At 36.5% G+C, this 22707-nt stretch overlaps 1 protein-coding gene across 4 annotated transcripts in view; it reads right to left on the reverse strand.

Annotated features, from left to right (window-relative positions):
- Positions 1 to 22707, reverse strand: part of EML5 (EMAP like 5) — a 179326-nt gene that overhangs the window by 141045 nt on the left and 15574 nt on the right. For 3 of the 4 annotated variants that reach the window (XM_030319747.1, XM_036064284.1, XM_036064285.1), the window contains exons 2-4: positions 11622 to 11781; positions 3038 to 3136; positions 408 to 476 (exon numbers count right to left, since the gene is read on the reverse strand). In XM_030319747.1, the coding sequence (XP_030175607.1) occupies positions 408 to 476; positions 3038 to 3136; positions 11622 to 11781 (328 nt within the window). Of the gene's footprint in view, positions 1 to 407; positions 477 to 3037; positions 3137 to 7349; positions 7465 to 11621; positions 11782 to 22707 lie in introns of those variants that run through there. The other variant, XM_032593437.1, reaches the window with a different exon arrangement.

Below are 22707 nucleotides of genomic sequence, written 5' to 3' on the forward strand. Positions count from 1 at the left end.
AGTGGCAAAGCCAACTCTGTCCATGCTGCTTCCATCACACCAACTTATCTCTGTGCAGGAAATCTCTTCCTTTGCTTGGCTTCCTATGCTCACATTTTACTCTGTAGGTGAAACATGAGAAAACAAGATGGATGTAGTAAAACCTACTTCACTAGACTATAAATTTCTTTATGGAAAGTGTTTTATTCATTCCCTACTCATACCTATACTCCTTACAGTGCCTCACACACAGTAATGACACAGTAAATGCCTGTTAGGTTGAACAACAGAACGTTAAAAATGTTGACATTTTAAAAATAAGTACTGTCAAAATCCTAAGACTCCCCTAAATTGTAAATAGTGTGGTGAGTACTTAGGGGCAGAGAGTAAGTATACATGACTATTATAAAACAAGACCTTTCTAGTACCTTGATATGTTTTACACCACAGCTGACAAGTTTATTTGGCTGGTACAAGTCCCAAGAGATATCAAATATCTGTAAACAAATCAGATTCATGGTTAAAATACTTATTTTCAGAATCACTTAAGAATCCATCCAAAAGACCAAATGCCCCAACACCCTACCTATCATAAAACAATATTCCTCAATGAATAATAATCAGAATCCCACACTTCACAATCTCATGAGAAATAAATATGTAAATGATATGAACAAAAATTATTTCTTAAATAAAGACATGCCATATGGTTTCACTCATATGTGGAATTTAAGAAACAAAACATGAACATAGGGGAAAGGGGGAAAAAAAGAGAGGGAAGCAAATCATAGAAGACTCTTTACTATGTAGAACAAACTTAGGGTTGCTAGAGGGGAAATGGGTGAGGGATGGGCCAAAAGGGTAATGGGTGCTGTGAGGAGCACTGGATGTTATATGTAAGTGATGAATTGCTAAATTCTACTCCTGAAACCAATTTTACCATATATATTAAGTACAATTTAAAAATTTGAAATAAAAATAAAATATTAATAAAAAATTATTTCTTAGCTTCTATGAACTTTATGAAACAACTAGTGAAGTGAAAATTAATGCCTCTTTTTAATTTTTTAAAAAATCTGGTCCAGGGGCATGTGAGTGGCTCAGTCGGTTAGGTTTCTGACTCTAGATTTCAGCCATGCTCATGGTCTCATGGTTTCTGAGATGGAGCCCTGTGTCAGGCTCTGGGCTGACAGCAAAGAACCTACTTGGGATTCTCCCTCTCTCTCCACCTCTCTCCCTCTCTCAGTTTCTCTAAAAAAATAAGTAAACATTAAAAAAAATAAAAAATTTCGTCTGTAAGTCGCAAGAATGTTCAACAGAACTAGGGCATGGGGCAAGTACCTACATAATTTCTGCACAGAAAACATAATGAATGGAATGTACACTTAACACAGCTAGAAACAGAGAACTTTTTTTAATGTTTGTTTATTTTGAGAGAAAGAGAGAGAGAGGGCAGGGCAGAGAGAAAGGAGAGAGAATCTCAAGCAGGCTCCACACTGTCAGTGCAAAGCCCAACGCAGGGCTCAATCTCACTGACTGTGAGATCACAACCTGAGCTGAAATCAAGAACCAGATGCTTAACCAACTCAGCCACCCAGGTGCCCCGAGAACTTTTTTAAGCAATTGAAATAGGGAATGTTTTTATAGTTTTCTACCATACAAAACTACTTACATAAAGAATCCAAATATTTATTTCACAGTGAAAATTGTTTTTATTTTTTAGCTTTCTTTATTGTTTATGGGTCAAACAAAATTACCTTATACTTAAAATTTGGAGATCTCAGGCTTTGTTCTTGTCTAAGATTGCCAAAATTCTAAATTCTAACCAAAATTATAACCATTTTTGTTATAATAGCAAATGACAAAAAACCCAGCTGAACATATGCAATAGAAACATGTACTTTAATAACAAAAGAAAAGCTCTTGAAAAATAATTTCATAGCAGAAAAAAACAATTCTGTTACTCTTCACCATGTTTCTTTTAACACCTGCCTGCATAATCACCTAAGATGCTTATTACCTTTAAAAATGTATAAAATTATATTCTTCAGTAATAATAAGGATTACATCTTATAAATTAATGTTTAACAAGTCACCATACACAGATTATATGAAAACCATATTGATGCAACTTTAAATACTAACTACAAAAATACTTTAAAAATTCCAACAGTACCATTCTTCATAATACTCTATTTACTAAATCCAAAGTGTGTAATGCTTTAAGTCAGAATATGCAATTACCTAATTAAAATATACAAATCTGATCTGTTACACTTTAATAATTATCTAAATTGTGTTTGTGAGTGTGTAACAGGCCCTTTTGAGAATCTGCTAAAAGACAAGTTTATTTTCCAAAATGCAAATACACACAAAATTTTCTATGCTACTTTTATAGATTCATTCATAGATTCCACCCCCGCCCCCACCCCCTCAAGAGAATCAAACACTATATCTCCTGTGCTGCTTCAGGTCATAATTTTACTACACACACACACACACACACACACACACACACACAAATGAGACATTTTACAAGGCTTATAACAACGTTTTTGATGTATGTTTATAAAAGTAAATTTAATTAAAAAGTTGACTACAAAGTATTTTTTATGATTAACTTTATATAGCCTAGAACAAGGAATGTATTTTTAACAAGTTTCCAAAGTAAAAAATGTTAGGTCTCTAAAATTTTTAATATGAATACATAATTTCAAATTCACACATACATATCATTTTTCACTTTGTGATATATACATAACAAATTAGTGATAAACCATACTAAATAGACCATAGGCATGAACCATTCATCATTTATCCTGAAGCAAACAATGGTTAAAAGTTTAGCGCTAACACTATGCATACTGAGTCATATTTTTGAGTACTACAATACATATACGTTCTAAAATTTTCTGAGTATTTACAGTTGTACTTTAAATTATTAGTTACATATGAACTACCTGGCAATAACAAAGTACAGAAACACAAAATCCTCTGGCTCTCCTCTGGCTTTTCCCCCATCCAGTACCCAGTAGAAACCCCAAAGGAGAATACTTACTCTGTCTGTGTGGCCAGGGGCCATAGATAACATTTTTCCCCTTTTCCAATCCCAAACACAAACTGCATTCTTTGAATCAAGTCCAACTGAAACCAAGCGCTGAATTATATCCAAGAAGTCCATGAGGGAATAAAAAGCAAACAAATCAAAAAGGAAGCAAATTATAAACAAATTCTACTTGTGGGCATCAAAACATCAAAACTTACACATTTATGTTTTATAGACCTAATAGAGAAGGGCTGGATGTATTTCATCTTGTTAATATTCACATATGCGTAGTTCTTCACATTAAGAAACAGAAGAGAGACTTCCATTCTAACAGTAGCACTGACAAAATACCCTAAAACATCTCTCCTGCCAAAAACCAAAAATGCTAGATAAAATGTAAAAACATCTTTTTAAATGCACTGCTGAGCTGTCAAGGAATTAAGAAATCTGGAACAAAAACAAAGTGATTTCACATAGGAATCCTGGAAGGTAAGAAAGCTCCCACATCCACTTTACTCTAAAGGCACCAGCTAACTCTTAGTAAGCCTGATATTTGTTCTGTAGACTGAACAAGAATGGGAGGGAGATAAGGTTTAGGGCCAGCCCAAGGTATAGATTTGAATTTCAGATATCTAAAGCAGTGAACTGCTCAGAGAAAGGGAAAACAAGAAAGCATCCCTCCCCTGTTTTTAAAGTTTATTTATTTATTTTGAGAGAGAATGAATGAATGAATGAATGACTATCCCAAGCAGGCTCCCTGCTATCAGCATGGAGCCTGACACAGGACTCAAATTCAGGAACTGTGAGGTCATGACCTGAGACAAAATCAAGAGATGGGCGCTTAGCCGACTGAGCTACCCAGGCACCCCAGCCCTTTTTAAAAAAAGAGGTGGCATGCATGAAGGGGAAGAAAAACCTCCTGGCAAATGGATAGATATAAGCAGCTTTCATCTGGTTGTAGGGCCTAACTCCACATTAATCATAAACCCCTCAAGCGGGAAAATTTTATTCAGAGTGGCCCTAAGGGTTGCAGTCTTCAAGCATCTTCAACAATGTAGCAAACACAGGTGAATATAAATCCTATCTGGAGAACTGACACTTCAATCCATCCCTCAAAGAATTCCTACAAGTAGCAATTCAATAAACACCTCTAACCCCCATAACCATGGGAAATAAGAAACAACAAGTAAGAATCAGCAAATCAAGACAAATAGCAAAATCAGTCCTATAAAACATCAGACATTGGAATTATCAGGTGAACAGATATAAAATTAAGGCTTCAAATATCTTCATATGAAGAAGGAATAGGAGACTATAAAAAGTATCCAAGCATATCTGAAGAAGCGAATGGAATTTCTAGAAATGAAAAATAAAATAAATAAAATTTAAAACTCAGTGGAAGAGTTACATAGGCAAGTAGAGGGAGATGAAGATACAGAGTTAAAAAGAGGAGCTAGCAAGATGGAAAGTGTGAGAGAGGTTAAGAAACGTGAGAGATGGAATTCCAGCCATGGAGAAGTATCAGGGTCTGAACCTGCCCCCCTGCCATAAACAACCAGAAACTACACAAGTGTGCAAAAACAAACATTTTCAGACATTCAAAACAGGAAGTGAAGCACTGTGAACTCTCAAAGGGGGAGAAACAAACAAGGTGAGACCTGTACTTGCCCTAGCCTTCATCTAGGAGGCAATTTCCATATTATAGCACAGAAAGGTAGAATCCAAACAGGGCCCAGCAGACTTGCTGATTTGAGAAGACAGAGCGAGCCTAGAGTTCAGACGTCATGGCTAGGATTTGCAGAGCAGAGAAAGAGCTCCAGAAAATTTGTTTATGGGTCCCCTTGAGAACACCAATCTTTTCATGCCCAGGGTGAAATCCGTGAGGCCATGCAAAGAACAAATTGTGGACAAAAAGCAATTACTGGGGAGCTACAGCCAAAAAATTCCCAGAGATCATAAAGGGTCAGGATCACTCAAGTTCCCAATAGCCAGAATGGAGATAACTCTTTGAATTCACTAGGTATTCAGTAGGGATCCCAGAAGAGTTGCACCTTAGTGGCAAAGTTAAACCAGTAGTCCTAGAGGAAAAGCTACTCTAGCCCTGCCCCCCAAAAAGCTTGAAAGCAAGCTTTCACAAGGATTCAACTTATTCACAAGGAATTGCACTACCTGCCAGAACAATGTACAAAATACTTTATTTTTTTTTAATGTGCAAAATACTTTATAGGAATACAACAAAATCCAGAATTCAGAATATAACACATATAGTGTCCAGCATCCAATAAAAAAAATTATTGGACATGTGAACAAAGAAGAAAATGTGATGAATAACCAGAAGAAAAATCAGTTAATAGAAGCAGACCCAAGAATCACAGAAATGATTAAAATTAGGAGACATTCGCTATTAAAATGAAAATGTTCAGGATGCTCAAGAATTATTTTTATTATTTTTAAAAATTTTGTAATGTTTATTTTATTTTTTTTTTAATTTTTTTCAACGTTTTTTATTTATTTTGGGACAGAGAGAGACAGCATGAACGGGGGAGGGGCAGAGAGAGAGGGAGACACAGAATCGGAAACAGGCTCCAGGCTCCAAGCCATCAGCCCAGAGCCTGACGCGGGGCTCGAACTCACGGACCGCGAGATCGTGACCTGGCTGAAGTCGGACGCTTAACCGACTGCGCCACCCAGGCGCCCCTATTTATTTTTGAGAGAGAGAGACACACACACGCACACACACAGAATGCAAGTGGGGGAGGGGCAGAGAGAGAGAGGGAGACACAGAATCCAAAGCAAGCTCCAGGCTCCAAGCTGTCAGCACAGAGCCCGATGTGGGGCCTGAACTCACAAACTGTGAGCCGTAGTCGGATGCTTAATCAACTGAGCCACCCAGGTGCTCCAAGAATTATTTTAAAACATACAAAGAATAAAAAGAGAAATGGAAGATTTGAAAGAACATACATAACTTGTAAAAATAAATGTTGAATTATGTGAAATAAAAATTCACACCATAGGATTAACAGCAATTTAGAAAATTAAGAAAAGATAGATGAACTTACAGATACAGCAAGAGAAATGATTCAAAATAAAGCACAGAAAAAAAAAGGAAAAAAATTGATGGTGCCTCAGCTAACTTTAGAAAAACATCAAGTGGTCTAGTATACAGGTAACTGTAGTTCCAAAAGGAGAAGATGGAGGCAAAGAAAATATAAAATCAGAGAAATGATGGCTAAAATTTTCTAAATGTGATGAAACTCATAAACCCAGCAAATCTAAGAAGTTCAATAAACTCCCAGCAGAATAATCACACACACAGAGAAAACATACATCAACACAAATGGTAATCAAATTGCTAAAACCAGTGCTAAAGAGAAAAATCTTAAAAGCAGTCAGAAAAAAAGACAATTTTAGTATGGAGGAACAAAGATTAAAAAAGTTATTCTAGATTTCTCATCTAAAGCTATACAAGTCAGATGACAATGAATAACCTCTTCAAAAATTCTAAGGAGGAAAAAAGGCAACATAGAACAGTATACCTAGCAAAATTACCTTTGGAAAACTGGGTCAAAATAGGCTTTTTCAAGTAAACAGAAGGTGAGACCTGCACTAGAAGATATGATAATGGAAATTACTTCAGCCAGACAGAAATGATACACCTGTGAATTAAGCGTCCAAATGGTAAATATGTAAATAAGACTTTTATTTTTAATTTTCTTTTTAAACTGTTTAAGGCAAAAATAACAATAGTTATTATGAGATTTGCAAAATACATATAAGTAAAATGAATGAAGACAGCACAGTAAACAGAAGGAGAGAAAGGAAACAGCAGAATATATTTTTTTCACATCCTTTCCAAGTGCACATGAAACTTCATGAAGATCACAAAATTCTGAATCACAAAATAAGCCTAACCAAATAAAAAAAACCCTAAAATACAGAGTATGTTCTCTGACAAAAACAGAAATTAGAGTAACAGAAAGTTGTGCAGAAAATCCTCCAAATGTGTGCAAATTAACAATACACTTGGAAGTAACTGAAAGGGATAAAGAAGAAATCACAAGGATCAGCCCACAACACAGATTTTTTGCCCTGGGTTAGAAGCAGGGGTCAGCAAACTACAATCCTCAGGCCAAATCCTTCCTGAATCCTGTTTTTGTAAATAAAATTTTACTGGAGTGCAGCCATACCCATTCTTTTACAAGCTGCCCATGACTGCTTTCCTACCACAATGCAGGGCTGAGGAGTGGCAACAGAGACCGTATGTATGGTCTACAAGGCTTAAATATTTACTGAGTTGTTACAGAAAGTGCACCAGTTTACTAACCTCTGATTTAAAGCATAGATTCTGGTATCAGACTACCTAGGTTTGAACATCAGCTCCATCTCTCATTAATTAATTAGATTACTTTCAGCAGTTATGTAGCCTCTCTGAACCGCAGTTTCCTCACCTATTAAGTGGGAATAATAAAAGTGTTTCATAGGGTTACTATGAGAATTAACATATATACATACACAAAAAAGTTAATATGTGGTTAATGTTACATAAATGTTTGTTATCATCATCATTGTTAATTTACCACAACCATAACTAGCTTTAAGAACCTATGCCCTCTACCTGTCTGAATGAGAAATGCCATCTAATACTCAGAAACAAATTCTGCAAAGTAGAATTACTATTTAAACCCTCAAATGGGCAGAATGAATGGCTCCCATGAAAAGATACAGTATATAGTTTGTTGTGGCTCTCCATCAAATCACTCTGGCAGAAAGACCAAGGGAACAAGAGGAGAGGACTTACTTTTCCTGAGAGTCTTGGGAATTACAGGGTATCAGTAAATATCTAGCTAAAAGAAATCTACCTACTGTGTAGAGATTAAAATTTCACAAAACAAATATAAAGTGAGGAATAGTCAGAGGGGGACTGCCCATTCTATTGATGCTTCTTCTGACTTGGCTCATCCTACACACAAAGCAAACCACAATGGGCCAAAAGCTTTAAAACTCCATGTATCTCCATAGAGCCTCGAAGCATCCAGCTCTGTACAGACAGTGAAAAAAAAGGAGATCTGGGAGCACTTCCTCTGTAGCCCTGATAAACTTAACATGGCCAAAATCAACCTCCCTCAGCACAGGTTAAGCAACAGCAGAGAGGATAAGAGAGAAATAACCAAGCCCATACTGCTTCCTCTCCTAGCTTTCTATCATTTTTTACTGTATCATGTTTTCTCACATTTACCCAGCCTGGGTAGGTGAGGAAGAAGATAAAGTTTTCCAGTAAAAGTAACGCTTTAACCATGTAAGAGCTGGGTAGAAAAGTAAGAGTGCCTTTCAGACCAAAGGACAGCAAGATTAGAGAGATCATGGTGCCTTCAGGAAAAAGCCTAATTCAGGGTAGCTGAGGGGAGGAGTGCCAACTGGAAAGTGGCCAGAGACAAGGCTGGAGAAGCAGGCCAAAGCCAGAGAAAGGGTCAACTTTGTCTTTTAAGAGAGTTGGAATAAAGAGAGATTCAGTTTTAAAGGTATCATACATAGTATATTTGTATGACATTTGGCAGGGATGGGGGGCGGTATCTGGAGTTGAGGAGAGAAGCTGGGGCCTCACTGTTAACTGACATGGACATTAAAATCATGGCTCTAGATGATCACCTAGAGAGAATAAGTAAAAAGAAAAGAAGGCCACAGATTCCTAAAGAACACTGACATTTAAGAAGCAGACAGAAGGAAAGGCACCTTTAATTAAGAAGTAAAAGTCAGAAAGGGAAAAAGAAAACCAGCTTCTCGAATTTCTCCTTGATCCCAACAAAATCTTAGTTGTGTCCATTAACTGAACTGGATTTACTAAAAGATTCTAGTGCACTCAATGCTCAAATAAGAAAACTATCCTAATAGACACAGCGAGACGCATCCCATGAGTTCCTGCAACTGTAAACCATATTCAAATAACAAACAATTATACTTAAAAGATGTTAGTATGTGGGTCCTTGTGGTCTCAATGTTCATTACACAAGAACTAATGATCACAATGTCACAAAGTAAAATCACAAATTTTGCAAGAGAGGCAGGACTTGATGGAATAAATACTGGTAAAATCTACATAAAATCATGAGAAATTAGGATCTGGCAGAGAAATAGAAAAAAACTCAAGAATAATACAATAGGCACTTGAGATATGTCAAGTTAGCAAGAGACTGCTAAAAGGCACTTGGAAAAACCAGTGACCTCCCCTAATATTTTTGCAAAAATTACTCTCTTGATAATCATGTGCCAAAAGGCTAAGGTACACTAAAGCCTTTTATTTTGTACCATCATATAATTGACAAAATTAAGTTAAAAACTAATGCTTTATTCTTAGTTCATTCTGTAAATCACCAGAGCTGTAACTACAGCTTAGATTTTGTTCAACATGAGAAATGTTTTTGCAGTGTACTGTTGTATTTGCAAGATAAAGTATCAAATTTCCCTTCCTCCCACTTAGAAATTTTAGTCCCTGTTTGATGTGCGTTATAGAAACAGACTTTTCAGGCCCTAATTATTCTCAGTAAGGCAGACTTCTGGTGTCAGAGTGGATATTCAGTCCATTTAGAAGAAAGCCTCTGGGAAAATAATATTCAGCATTACTGTTAACAGGGAAATTCATTGGATAAATCTTAATAGAGCACTACTATAAAATGCAAAAATCACAATTATTTCCTAGTTGATAGCTCATAAACAGTTCAGATATTAGTGAATATATTCTCAAATATATTTTTTAACTAAGGCATTTTCTCAATAGAATTTCAGAGATACTCAACTTAATCTTCAGTCGGCAACAGTTCCTTATAAGCTTTAATTGTTTTTAAGATGGCTGAATTTCTTCTGAAATATAAATAACTACTTCCTAAGTTCCATGTTTGGGAGGCAGGAGAGCATTGTGATTAAAAACATGAGCTTTGGAGTGTGACTGACCTGGGTTTCCGCTCTGGCTCCATTTACTAGCTGTGTAACCTGGGGCAAGTTATTTAACCTCTCTAAGTCTCAGTTTCTTTATCTGTAAAATAGAGATAATAATAGTATCTATTTCATAGGGCTGCTGTGAGGATTAAATAAGATAATGCAGGCTCAGCACAATGCCTGGTACTTAGTATGTGCTCAGTAACTTTTAGCTATTATTATGTTTTTTATAAGCTTAAACTTTTAAGTAACACATCCTCATGAAGATTTGTGATAATAAAATACATGTACCAAAGGCTTTTCTTATAAGTTCTACAAAATAAGCAAAATTAAAGGCTTTCAACTAGGAAGAGCTATGGGCATGACTTCTCCTTATATACACAAAAGAAATTCCTCAGCAATGCAACACATAACATTTAGAAAGAGCAATTTCAAAATTAGGAAGAAAACATCTATGTTGAAAGAATACAGATACTTATAGTTAATACATCGTGGACTTCATAACACCTTTAGTAAATGACTAAAAAAAAAATCCATGTACGTTTGTTTCATAAAATTTAATCTCCCAAGAGATAGGTTAAGAGTAATTCTCTTCCTTTTAAAAAAGAAAATAAAATTGATATGAGGACAGTAAGGGACTTGAAAAATAGCAAAACAGGACATGAATTAAGGTTCTGTAATTGCCAATCACTGCTACAATACTAATATTAAACCTAGACGCACATTTTTCCCCAAATGAAAGGTTCCAATTAAGTCTTAAAGATCTCTTAACAGACTCTTAACAGAAAGGCATATTAATCTATGCTACTCAAAGAAGCTATTCCTTAGTTATAAATAAAATATCTGTCATTTTCAAGAGAACAAAACATAATGTGATCTGTTTTTATAAAATCTCAACCTATAAAATTAATTTTATGAACTGAAAAGCAGGCAACTAAAATCTTTCTAAAAGTTAAAATGACTGTTAAAGTCTAATTTTAACATAAAACTGTTAAAGACTACAAATTAACCATACCTGCAAAATTCAACTTCTTACCACTTCTTAAATATGTTTTAGGTATAACAAGTTCCATGAAAACACCATAAAAAAGTTCTTGGCCTGTTTAATTTTTTAAAATAATCATTCACTAGAAGTAGATGATAATTTGGGAACTGATAATTATATCCTTTGTTTTCAACTTTGATTTTGTATAAAAATAGCTCTTATAGGAACAACCTCCTTATTTTCAATAAAAAATGTAACTTCAACAGAAACCTTTAAAATAACTGAAAATTAAAATGTATACAGCTCTACTTAGAGAAACTTAGTTTTCCTAAGATGTCTTCCTAAGACGTCTTTCATCTGTCTTATCAACATACACTACCTGGAAAAGTTATATGTAAAATATCTAGGACAATTAGGTAATATTCTACTGAGTCAGAATCTCTTTGGCTTTTATAATAGTATTAATTCAATTAAAAAGTTTCTGATATGTGAAATAAAGGCCACTTATTGTTCTTATTTTTCTTATATTCATCAACTATCCACCCGATGTACCTCCACCCTTGAACAAACAGGTACTTTTCATCAATTGCTTTCCAATTTAATATTTATAGATTTGTAATCATTTCTTATAGTACACGTTTATAAGATGTAGTTTAGAAAAAGAGAAAAAAAATCACATACCTGCCCGTCTAAGTCGAATGCTAAACAAGCTATACCATGTGTATGAGCATCCTTTAGAATTGATATGGTCTGCACAGTGTATGAATCCCAAACACAGATATAAGGCTCTTTCCCAACTTGTCCCGTTGCTACCAATACTCGTTCAGGATGCAATGCAAGGCTGCAAAATAAATAAATAAACTGGCTTAAAACTGTTTATAGAGCTTTTATATTTGATATACATAAACTTTATATATACAAATGCAAAATTTAGACTTTATCCATTTAATATAATTTGGATTTAAAATAACTTCTAGTGGGGGTGCCTGGGTGGCTCAGTCAGTTAAGTGTCCGACTTCACCTCAGGTCATGATCTCACGGTTTGTGAGGTCGAGCCCCGCGTCAGGCTCTGTGCTGAATGCTTGCTCGGAGCCTGGAGCCTGCTTGGGATTGTGTGTCTCCTTCTCTCTCTACCCCTCCCTCACTCATGCTCTGTCTCACTTCGTCTCTCAAAAACAAGTAAATGTCAAAAAAAAAAAAAAAAATTAAAGTAACTTCTAGGGGCGCCTGGGTGGCTCAGTTGGTTAAGTGTCAAACCTCAGCTCGGGTCAAGATCTCACAGTTTGTTGAGTTCGAGCCCCGCTTCAGAACTCTGTGCTGACAGCTCAGAGCCTGGAGTCTGCCTCTGATTCTGTGTCTCCCTCTCTCTCTGCGCCCCCCCTGCTCATGTTCCTTCTCTTTCAAAAATAAATATTAAAAAATTTTGTAAATAAAATAACTTCTACAAAAATCCATACTGAGTTATTACTTGACTAGTATATGTATGTTATGACCAGATGATGATAGACGACAAAATCTCTGTAATATGATATAATGTGTGTAAACTTTGCAAGAAAAGAATTCTCACAATGGATCAATTGCACCACAGCAACAAATTAGTAGCAGCCTTACCACATGCCACTTTCTCTTTTGGTATTCATCTGTTTTTAAGCCCTCTCTCCTATTTTACTCTTTTATTACATGACATTACACAAAATCTTAGCATCCAAAAATAGCACTTAGTAACACTCCTATGGTAATAAATTATAAACCCCATTTTTAATTGAAGTAAAATTGGTATATAAGTTTTAATTATATAACATTTTAATTAAATATCTGTGTTCATCTCAAAGTGATCACCTCCAAAAGTCTAGTTATCATCTATTACCATACATTTGACTCCCTTCACCCACTTCACCCACCCCTCAACTGCCTACCCTTGTAGTAACCACCAATCTGTTTGTGTCTATGAGTTTGTTTTTATTTGTTATATTTTATTTTTTTAGATTCCACATATGAGTGAAGTAATACTATTTTTTACTTTCTCCTTCTGACTTAGTTCACTTAATACCCTCATGGTCCATCCATGTTGTCAACATCTGATTTCATTCTTTTTTATGGCTGAATAGTATTCCATAATGTCTATATACCACACCTTCCTTATCCATTCATCCACTGATGCATATTTAGGTTGTTTCCATATCTTGACTATTGTAAATAATGTTGTAATGAACATCAGGCTGCATATATCTTCTTGTATTAATGTTTTCATGTTCAGATAAATGTCCAGTAGTGGGGCTGTTGGATAGTATGGCAGCTCTATTCTCAACTTTTTGAGGAATAACCATAGTGTTTTACACAGCAGCTGCACTAATTTATATTCCCAGGGTTTTATTTACATATGAGGGCTCCTGTTTCTCCACACCCTCTCCAACACTTGTTATTTCTTGTCATTTTGATGACAGCCAATCTAACCCATATGAGGTGATATCTTATTATAGTTTTGGTTTGCATTTCCCTAATAATTAGTGATGCTGAACATGTTTTCATGTGTCTGTTAGCCATTTATAGGTCTCCTTTAGAAAAATGTCTATGCAGATCCTCTGGTCATTTTTTTATTTGAGCTGTTTTTTGTTAAGTTGTAGGAATTTTTTAATATATTTTGGATATTAACCCCTTGGCAAATATGTAATTTGCAAATATCTTCTCCCATTTAGTAGGTTGCCTTTTCCTTTTGATGATGGTTTCTTTCACTATGCAGAGGCTTTTTAGTTTGATGTATTTCAATATGTTTTTTTTTTAAGGTTTATTTATTTTTGAGACAGAGAGAGAGAGAGAGAGAGAGCGTGAGCGCACTAGCAGGGAAGGGGCAGAGAGAGAGGAGACACAGAATCCTAAGCAGGATCCAGGCTCCAAGCTGTCAGCACAGAGCCCGATGCAGGCTGGAAGTCACAAACCACAAGATCATGACCTGAGCCAAAGTCAGACACTTAACCAGCTGAGCCACCCAAGTGTCCCTCAATTTGTTTACTTTTGCCTTTGATTCCCTTGTCTTTGGAGTTAGATCCACAAATACATTGCTAAGACTGATGTCAAGGATCTTGCCACCTGTTTTCTTCTAGAAGCTTTATGGTTTCAGGTCTTACGTTCAAGTTTTAAATCCATTTTCAGTTAATTTTGGGGTACACCGTAAGATAGTGGTCTAGTTTCATTCTTTCGCATGTGGCTGTCCAGTTTTCCCAACACCATCTTTTGAAGAGACTGTCCTTTCTCCATTTTATGCTCTTGGCTCCACTGCCATAAACTAAATGTCCATACATGTGTGGGTTTATTCCTGGGCTCTCACTTTTGCGTCACTGATCTATGTGTCTGTTTTTATACCAATACCATACTTTTGGTTACTATAGCACAAATATCATTTCAAAAAACAGAAAAGTCACCCATAGTTCACAGAAAGTAGTCTGAGTCTTTAAAAACAAGACAAAGACCAAACAGTTGGTAATGGTTTATGTACATTAGCAGGAGGCACGAAGTAAATACAAATTTCTCCTTCATAAATTTTTCTACAAATAGATTTAGGTTATGAGATTCATCTTTAGGAGAAAAAAAATCACTCCTGGCCTCAGAGTCAAGGAGGAGTTGAAAGTGGGAAAAGTTAGGAGGGTATTAGGACAGAATCAACTGATTGGATGTAGTGAGTGGGGGGAAAGAAAGGTCTAAGATGACTCTTGGGCTTCTGGCTTGAGCATCTGGATGGCTTAGATGGTATTCATCAAGTCAGGGAATACTAAATGAGTAACCAGAGGGAGGGAAGATAAGTAGGAATGGAAGGTTGGCTCAACATATAAAAGTCAACCAATATATCATAGTAATAGAATAAAAATCAATCCTAAAAAAAATAGAAAAGTAAAACAAATACAAACCCATATACATTAATCTCAATAGACACAGAAGACGCATATGACAAAAACCCAACCCCTTTTGTGATAAAAATACACAACAAACTATGAATTAAAGAGAACTTACTCAACTTGATAAAGGGGAATCTATGAAAACCCACAGCTATTATCACATTTAATGGTGAAAGCCTGAAAGTTTCCCCTCTAAGTACAGGAAGGAGACAAGGATGTCACCTCTTGTCACTTCCATTCAACATGATACTGGATATTCTGAACAGGACAATTAGGCAAGAACAAGAAACAAAAGGAAGAAGTAAAACTATCTCTACTTATAGATGATATAATCTCGTATAAAGAAAATCCTAAGGAATCCACAAACAACAACAAAATAAATCCCAAGTAGAGTTAATAAGCAATGTGGTAGGATATAAGGTCAATATAAAATAGCAATTATATTTCTATACACTAGCAATGAACAATCTGAAAATTAAGTTAAGAAAACAATTTCACTTATGATAGCATCAACAACAACAAAACATTTAGGAATGAATTTAGCAAAAAAGTACAAGACTTGTACACTGAAAAGTACAAAACATCGTTCATTTTTAAAAGATCTAAATAAGTGGAAAGATACACTGTAATATAATTACAACATGTTATATATAATATTGTAATACTGCAATTTTGTTAAAATGACATTACTTCCTAAATTGATCAGTAGCTCCCAGCTACCCAAAAACAGGAAATGACAAAAAACAAATAAGTCTCCAACAGTTTACCAGAAAAAGGCAATCCCATCAGTGTCCTAAAGTCCAGGAACTCCCTACTATTTTAATGTTAATGCTTTGCTAGAGGGAAAAACAACCTTAGTTTGACAATAGCTAGGCCTCTAGTAAGTCTTTAGCAAGTGAAAGTCTCTTTGGAAACTCCCTCTGGACTTTATCTCCTACCTCCCCCCACATAAAACGGTCACCTCCCACACTTGCAGTGCGTACTTCCTGCCCAGAGTCCTGTCCCCGTGCTTTAATAAAATCACCTTTTTGCACCAAAGAAGTCTCAAGAATTCTTTCTTGGTCATTGGCTCCAGACCCCCACCACCCCAAAACTTCACCAAAAATATTCCATTTTTCTACAGCTTCTATTTCCTTGCTGAGAACTTAAAACATTTCATTTGTTTCAAGAACATTCCCGTTTACTTCACGGCATATAGTTATAACAACTGCTCTAAATTCTTTGATAATTCCAACACTTACTTCATTGTGGGGCTGATAACTACTGTCTTTTTAAATTTTTTTTTTCAATGTTTATTTATTTTTGGGACAGAGAGAGAGACAGAGCATGAACGGGGGAGGGGCAGAGAGAGAGGGAGACACAGGATCCGAAACAGGCTCCAAGCTCTGAGCCATCAGCCCAGAGCCTGACGCGGGGCTCGAACTCCCAGACCGCGAGAACGTGACCTGGCTGAAGTCGGACGCTTAACCGACTGCACCACCCAGGCGCCCCCTGTCTTTTATAAGTTCTTCAGAATTTCCTAATTTTTTGTGTGATCATTTTGGATTATATCCTGGACATTTGGGATACTGTGCTATAAACCCTGGGCCCTGTTAAAATCCTCTAGAGAATGCTGTGTTTCAGCAGGCAAGCACTCTGGTTAGGTTCAGGGCACATGTCCCAGTTCTCCTTCTATGGTCCCAATGTTAGTTTAATTTTTAAAGCCTTTGTAGTATTACCACATGTACACACCACAGGGGCCAATTTGGAAGCTGGATGATTATAGTTCAGTTTTCAAAGCCTTTGATACGCTGTTTCTAATTAGTTCCAACCATGTGCAGCGTAAGAGTCTAGGACATCAAATGTAACTTTATGAGATCTCCCTGCTCTCCATAAACTCCCCCAACTCTCAATCTCCCAGGGGCTCTACTTCATCGTACTATGACTAGAAAGTCCAGAGTATGAGCCTCTGGACACTGTCGTGCTCTTCCTACAATTGGGTCGGACTCTGGGCAAAAAGCATTTGGCCTATTTTTTAATTGGTCTGTTGTCCTATTACTGCATTGTAAGAGTTCTTGATATATTCTGGATACAATTCTTTTCTCAAACATATGTTTTGGAACTGTGTTTCCCAGTTTGGGGACTGTCTTCATTTTCTTAATGGTATCTTTTAAACAGCAAAAGATTTTAATTTTTAAAAATTTTTTGTTAATGTTTATTTATTTTTGAGAGACAGAGCGAGAGCATGAGTGGGGTAGGAGCAGAGAGAAAGGGAGACACAGAACCTAAGGCAGGCTCCAGGCTCCTAGCTGTCTGCACAGAGCCCCACATGGTGCTTGAACCCACAAACCGCGAGATCATGACCTGAGCTGAAGTTGGATGTCTAACCAACTGAGCCACCCAGGTGCCCCAAAAGATTTAAAAATTGTTGAGACTTTTTATTTTAGACTAATTAGATTCATCAAAAAGTTGCAAAAATAGTATAAACAGTTCTCTTAAATCCCTCACCCCACTGCTCTAGTATAATCTTGGTACAATAAGAAAGAGGAAATTAACATTAGTACCCCCTCTAAACTACTTATTCAAAATTCACCAGTTTTCTCACTGAAGTTTTTCTGTTTCAAGATCCTATCCAGGGTAGGATAGTTGCATTTAATTCTCATTAGCAACTTCAATCTCTGTAACAGTTTCTTTGATTGTCTTTCATGATGGTATACTTTTGAAAGCCTTTTTTTTTTTTTAATGTTTATTTATTTTGAGAGACAGAGAACGCACACACGTGAGTGCAAGCCAGTAGGGGAGGGGAAGAGAGAGGGAGTGAGTGAGTCCCAAGCAGGTTCTGTGCTATCAGCACAGAGCCCAATCTGAAGCTCCATCCCATGAACAGTGAGACCATGACCCGAGCAGAAACCAAGAGTTGGATGCTCAACTGAATGAGCTACCCAGGCGCCCCTTTTTTTTTTAAAGTCTTTTTAAATTTTTTTTTTAACGTTTATTTATTTCTGAGACAGAGAGAGACAGAGCATGAGCGGGGGAGGGGCAGAGAGAGAGGGAGACACAGAATCCGAAGCAGGCTCCAGGCTCTGAGCTGTCAGCACAGAGCCCGACGTGGGGCTCGAACTCACGGACCATGAGATCATGACCTGAGCCGAACTCGGACGCCTAACCGACCGAGCCACCCAGGTGCTCCTAAAGTCTTTTTAAAAAAATGTTTATTTATTTTGAGAGAGGGAGAGAGTGGGAGAGAATATATGATGCTATACTTTTGAAGAGTACTAATCACTTATTTTGTAAAATGTCCCTCAATTTGGATTTGTAACACATTTTTCCATAATTGGAGTGAGATCATGCATTTTTGGCAAGTATACCACAAAAATTGTATTTGTTCTTCTTAGTTCATCATATCAAGGATGTCAATATGCATTATTACTGATGATGTTTACCTCAATTCCTTAGATAAGCTGGTGCTTGCCACGTTTTTCCACTGTAAGGTTACTACAAAGCTTCTCTTTGTTGTCAATATGTATTTTAGGGGAGATGCTTTGACTCCATGCAGATCCTGTTTCTCCTCAAACGTTCATTCACTAATTTTAGCATCCACTGCTAGGCCTTGCCTGAAACAGTTGCTACTGTACTATTTGCCTTATGCGATCCTCCTATTTCCTCTTTTCTTCTACATTTATTGATTGGAATTCTACCGTAAGGAAAGTTTTTTAATTTTAATTTTTAATTTTTTGAGTATAGTTGACATACAATGTTACATTAGTTTCAAGTGTACAACATAGTGTTTCAACTTCTCTATATGTTATGCTATGCTCACCACAAGTGTAGCTACCATCTGTCACCATACAACACTATTATAGTATCATTGGCTATATTCCCTATACTGTGTCTTTTATTCCCATAACTTATCCATAACTGGAAGCCTGTATCCCTCATCCCCTCTCACCTAGTATGCCTACCCCCCTACCTCTTTTTCCTTTGGCAACCATCAGTTTATTCTCTGTATTTTTAGGTCTGGTTCTGCTTTTTGTTCATTTGCTTTGTTTTTTATGCTTCACATGGGTGAAATCATATGGTATTTGTCTTTCTCAGTCTGATTTATTTCATTTAGCATAACACCTGGGTGGCTCAGTCAGTTAAGCATCCAACTCTTGGTTTCAGCTCAGGTCATGATCTCAAGGTTGGTGAGTTCAAGCCCCACGTTGGGCCCTGTGCTGACAGCTCAGAGCCTGGAGCCTGCTTCAGATTCTGTGTCTCCCTCTCTCTCTGCCCCTCCCCTGTTCATGTTCTGACTCTCTCTCTGGCAAAAATAAGCAAACATTAAAAAAAAAAAAAAAAGCATGATACCCTCTAGGTCCATCCATGTTTCTGCAAGTAGCAAGATCTCATCCTTTTTTATAGCTGTATAGTATAGTCTGTGTGTGTGTGTAAATATACTACCTCTTCCTTATCCATTCATCTATCAATGGACACTTAGGTTACTTCCATACTGGCTACTGTAAATAATGCTGTAATAAACATAGGGTTTTGTATATCTCTTAGAATTTTTGTTTTCTTTGGGTAAATACCTACTACTGGAATTACTGGATCATATGGTATTTCTATTTTTAATTTTTTGAGGAATCTTCCATACTGTTTTCACAGTGGCTAATTTATGCTCCCACCAATAGTGCACAAAAGTTCTTTTTTCTTCACATCCTCACAAACACTTAATTCTTGTCTTTATTTTGGCCATAGGAAGAACTATATTTTCTCTCTTAAAGTTTATTTATTTATTTTGAGAGAGAGAGTGCATGTGAAAGCAGGGTAGAGGCAGAGAGAGAAAGAAAGACAGAATCCCAAGCAGGCTCCACCGTGCTATCAGCACAGAGCCCAACTCAGGGCTCCACCCCACGAACCGCAAGATCATGACCTGAGTGGAAATCAAAGGTCAGATGCTCAACCAACTAAACCACCCAGGCACCCCCTCTTTTATTTAATCCATTGTTTATACAGTTGAATTCATGGGAATTTTAAGATTTTTAAAAAATGTTTATTCATTTTTGAGAGACAGAGAAATAGAGAGTAAACAGGGGAAGGGCAAAGAAAGACGGAGACAGAGAACCCCAACCAGGTTCTGTGCTGTCGGCATAGAGCCCAATGTGGGGCTCGAACCCACAAACTGTGAGATCATGGGCTGAGCCGAAATCAAGAGCCAGATGCTTAACCAACTGAACCACCCAGATGCCCCCATGGGTATTTTAATAACAATTTTTTTTCTGTAAAGTGACAGACAGTAAATACTTTAAGCTTTGCCTGCCATACAACCTCTGTTACAGCTACTCAACTTTATGGTTATAATTCCAAATCAGCCATTGATGATATGTAAACCATGCATTCTCATTGGGAGCAACATCACTTCCATGGGGTTAAGAACTGGTTCTTGTGGGTGTGAAGGTCTTACTCTTTTTATGAAGAAAGTATAGATACATATATGGTACATAAATTGATATATAGTATATCTGTGGTAATAAAATTTTGTGGTGGGTTGGGGCAATTAAGAAAAAAATACCTAAAAGGGTTCCTTAGAGGGACTATTAAAAAAAAAAAAAAGGCTGCAAAAACAAATAGTCATGTCTGTTTTCCAATAAAACTTTATTTACAAAAATAGATGGCAGGCCATATTTAGCCCAGGGTCTGCTGTTTGATAGTCCTGTTTTATTCGATGGGTTAAAATTCAATACTATCATTATTTAGCTTGTAGCTCAAATTGTTGCATCTTTGACCTTCAGGAGATCCTTCAGGTTGGCTCCCTTATTTTTTCAACAAGCCAACATCTGTTTTGCATTGACCTACTTTGAGGAACCACAATATATTCCAGGCTCATCTAGCATTTTTCCTGCTCCAGCCCTGTAATTAACTGCTTCTCTAGGAAGCCTTTTATTGGCAAATGGTATTTAGAGAACAAGATCTGGGCAGCAGAGGTGGCCATTGATATTGGAGTGTTATTCCTTCTAGGCTGCAGACAGAACTGAGAAATATATGTAGTGTACTAACCCATGTATATACACATGGCTATATTATGTATCTTTGGGTGTATATATCTAAAAACCATGAGTTCATATTGATACATCTGATTCTAATCCAAAACCACAGGGTTCACTGAAGACTTCTTCCTTTATGTATAACTTCTTCTAAGAGTGAGAAATTAGTCTTTCATAACCTCAAGTCTATTTAAGTATGATATACACAAAGTTGTTTCAGAATTGCTAGCCCTGTAGGAAACAATTTTACTAACTAGGTTATAGCATTATCTATAGTTCTTTTTGTTTTTATTCTTACAGTATTCAATCAAGATACTGCTTTCATAGGTTTTTGTTGTTTTTTGTTTGTTTTTGGTTAAGGTGCTCCCTGCTCAGAGCTCAGTGATAAGGAGGAAAGAGCTTATAAAACTGTAGGTAGAATTTGTTTTTCTCTTTTTACTTACGGTTATTTCACAGTTTTGGTATTCTCTGCTTAAGTAATGGCAAGGCTAGGGCTTTGCATAGAAACTGCATACTTGTGAAGTGATTTTGAATTATTTGGGGATGACACTCTGGAAGGTTACTTACTACATACCCACCACTGTCTTCAGTTACCTGAAAGTCTAAAGTTTTAATTCTATATTATTTATTTACACTAATTTTATTACAATTTTATATTATTTATTTATAATTTTCCTTACGTTATCCTTTTTATGCCCTATTTCCTATACTTTTTTAATAGAAATTTTATAGTGTTACCTTTGGTGTTTAAGGTATATAACCTAATTTGACTTACATTTTGTATATGGTGAGGTTCATTTTTTTCCCCATGTGGATATTCATTTGTTTTTAATATTGTTTCTTGAAAAGACTATCTTTTAAGCATATTTTATGTGCTAACAGGAATCAACTTAGAAGAATCATCAACAATACTGATATAGGTGACCAGGGAGAAACTCTGGAGCAGGCAATGAGATCTGGAGCAGGATTTCATTCACACATGGAGAGATTACTATGAGATAGGAGCGGGATGTACTGCTGATGGGTAGGTAAAATCTGACAGTTCTGATGGTTCCAATTTTTTTTTTTTTTTGAAGTGACAATGTAGATTTATTCTGGAATATCTACCATAATCACAACTCCTATTTGTACCAACACCCCCATAAGTAATTAACCTTAGACTACTTTTAACAATCTCACATCCTTAATTCACTGTTCATATACTAATTTCCAAGCAATCAAATTCATCAGCATTACTAAACAGCTAAGGAACTTTCCCTCCTCACAAAGATTTATTGCCTGGAGTGTAGCATTAAAAAATAAAGAATCCGTAAATGACAAAATACTAAAAATGGATTTCTACTCATGGCTGCAGGTACTTTCATCTCAGAACACATAATATAAGGAACAGACAGAAATCTGAACCACCTTTATTGTTACTAGAAGCCTATCTATATTGAGATAAAGCCGCCCCAATGAGTGGGTCTGTTTGCCAGCTTAGAGCTGGGCTTAGAGCTAAGCTGGGCATACCAGGTAAGCAGATGAAAATACATGACTCCACTGTGCTAATGTTCTTTGACCCAGGCTGTGCAGCTGCCTACAAAAAATGTGAACTCCACAACAAGTTCTCCAGCTTCAATATCTTCTGGTTAATGTTTCCGTACTAGTTAATGATAGTCAGGACTAGAACCCAGGTTGTCTCCCAATGCAGTGTTCTTTCTCTGCTAGAATAACCTTGTCATGGATCTGAAAAAGGATGTTGGAAATCTGCAACTGCACAGATGGAAACATCTGAATGAAAGAGCTGTAGGCCTTGGAACTTATTTTGCTGCTACATTATACCCTGGGCATCTGGATTCTCAGTCCAGACCAGCTCCAAATTTTTTTTCTTTC

Source organism: Lynx canadensis, chromosome B3, assembly GCF_007474595.2.
Source record: "Lynx canadensis isolate LIC74 chromosome B3, mLynCan4.pri.v2, whole genome shotgun sequence".
NCBI classification, from domain to species: Eukaryota; Metazoa; Chordata; class Mammalia; order Carnivora; family Felidae; genus Lynx; species Lynx canadensis.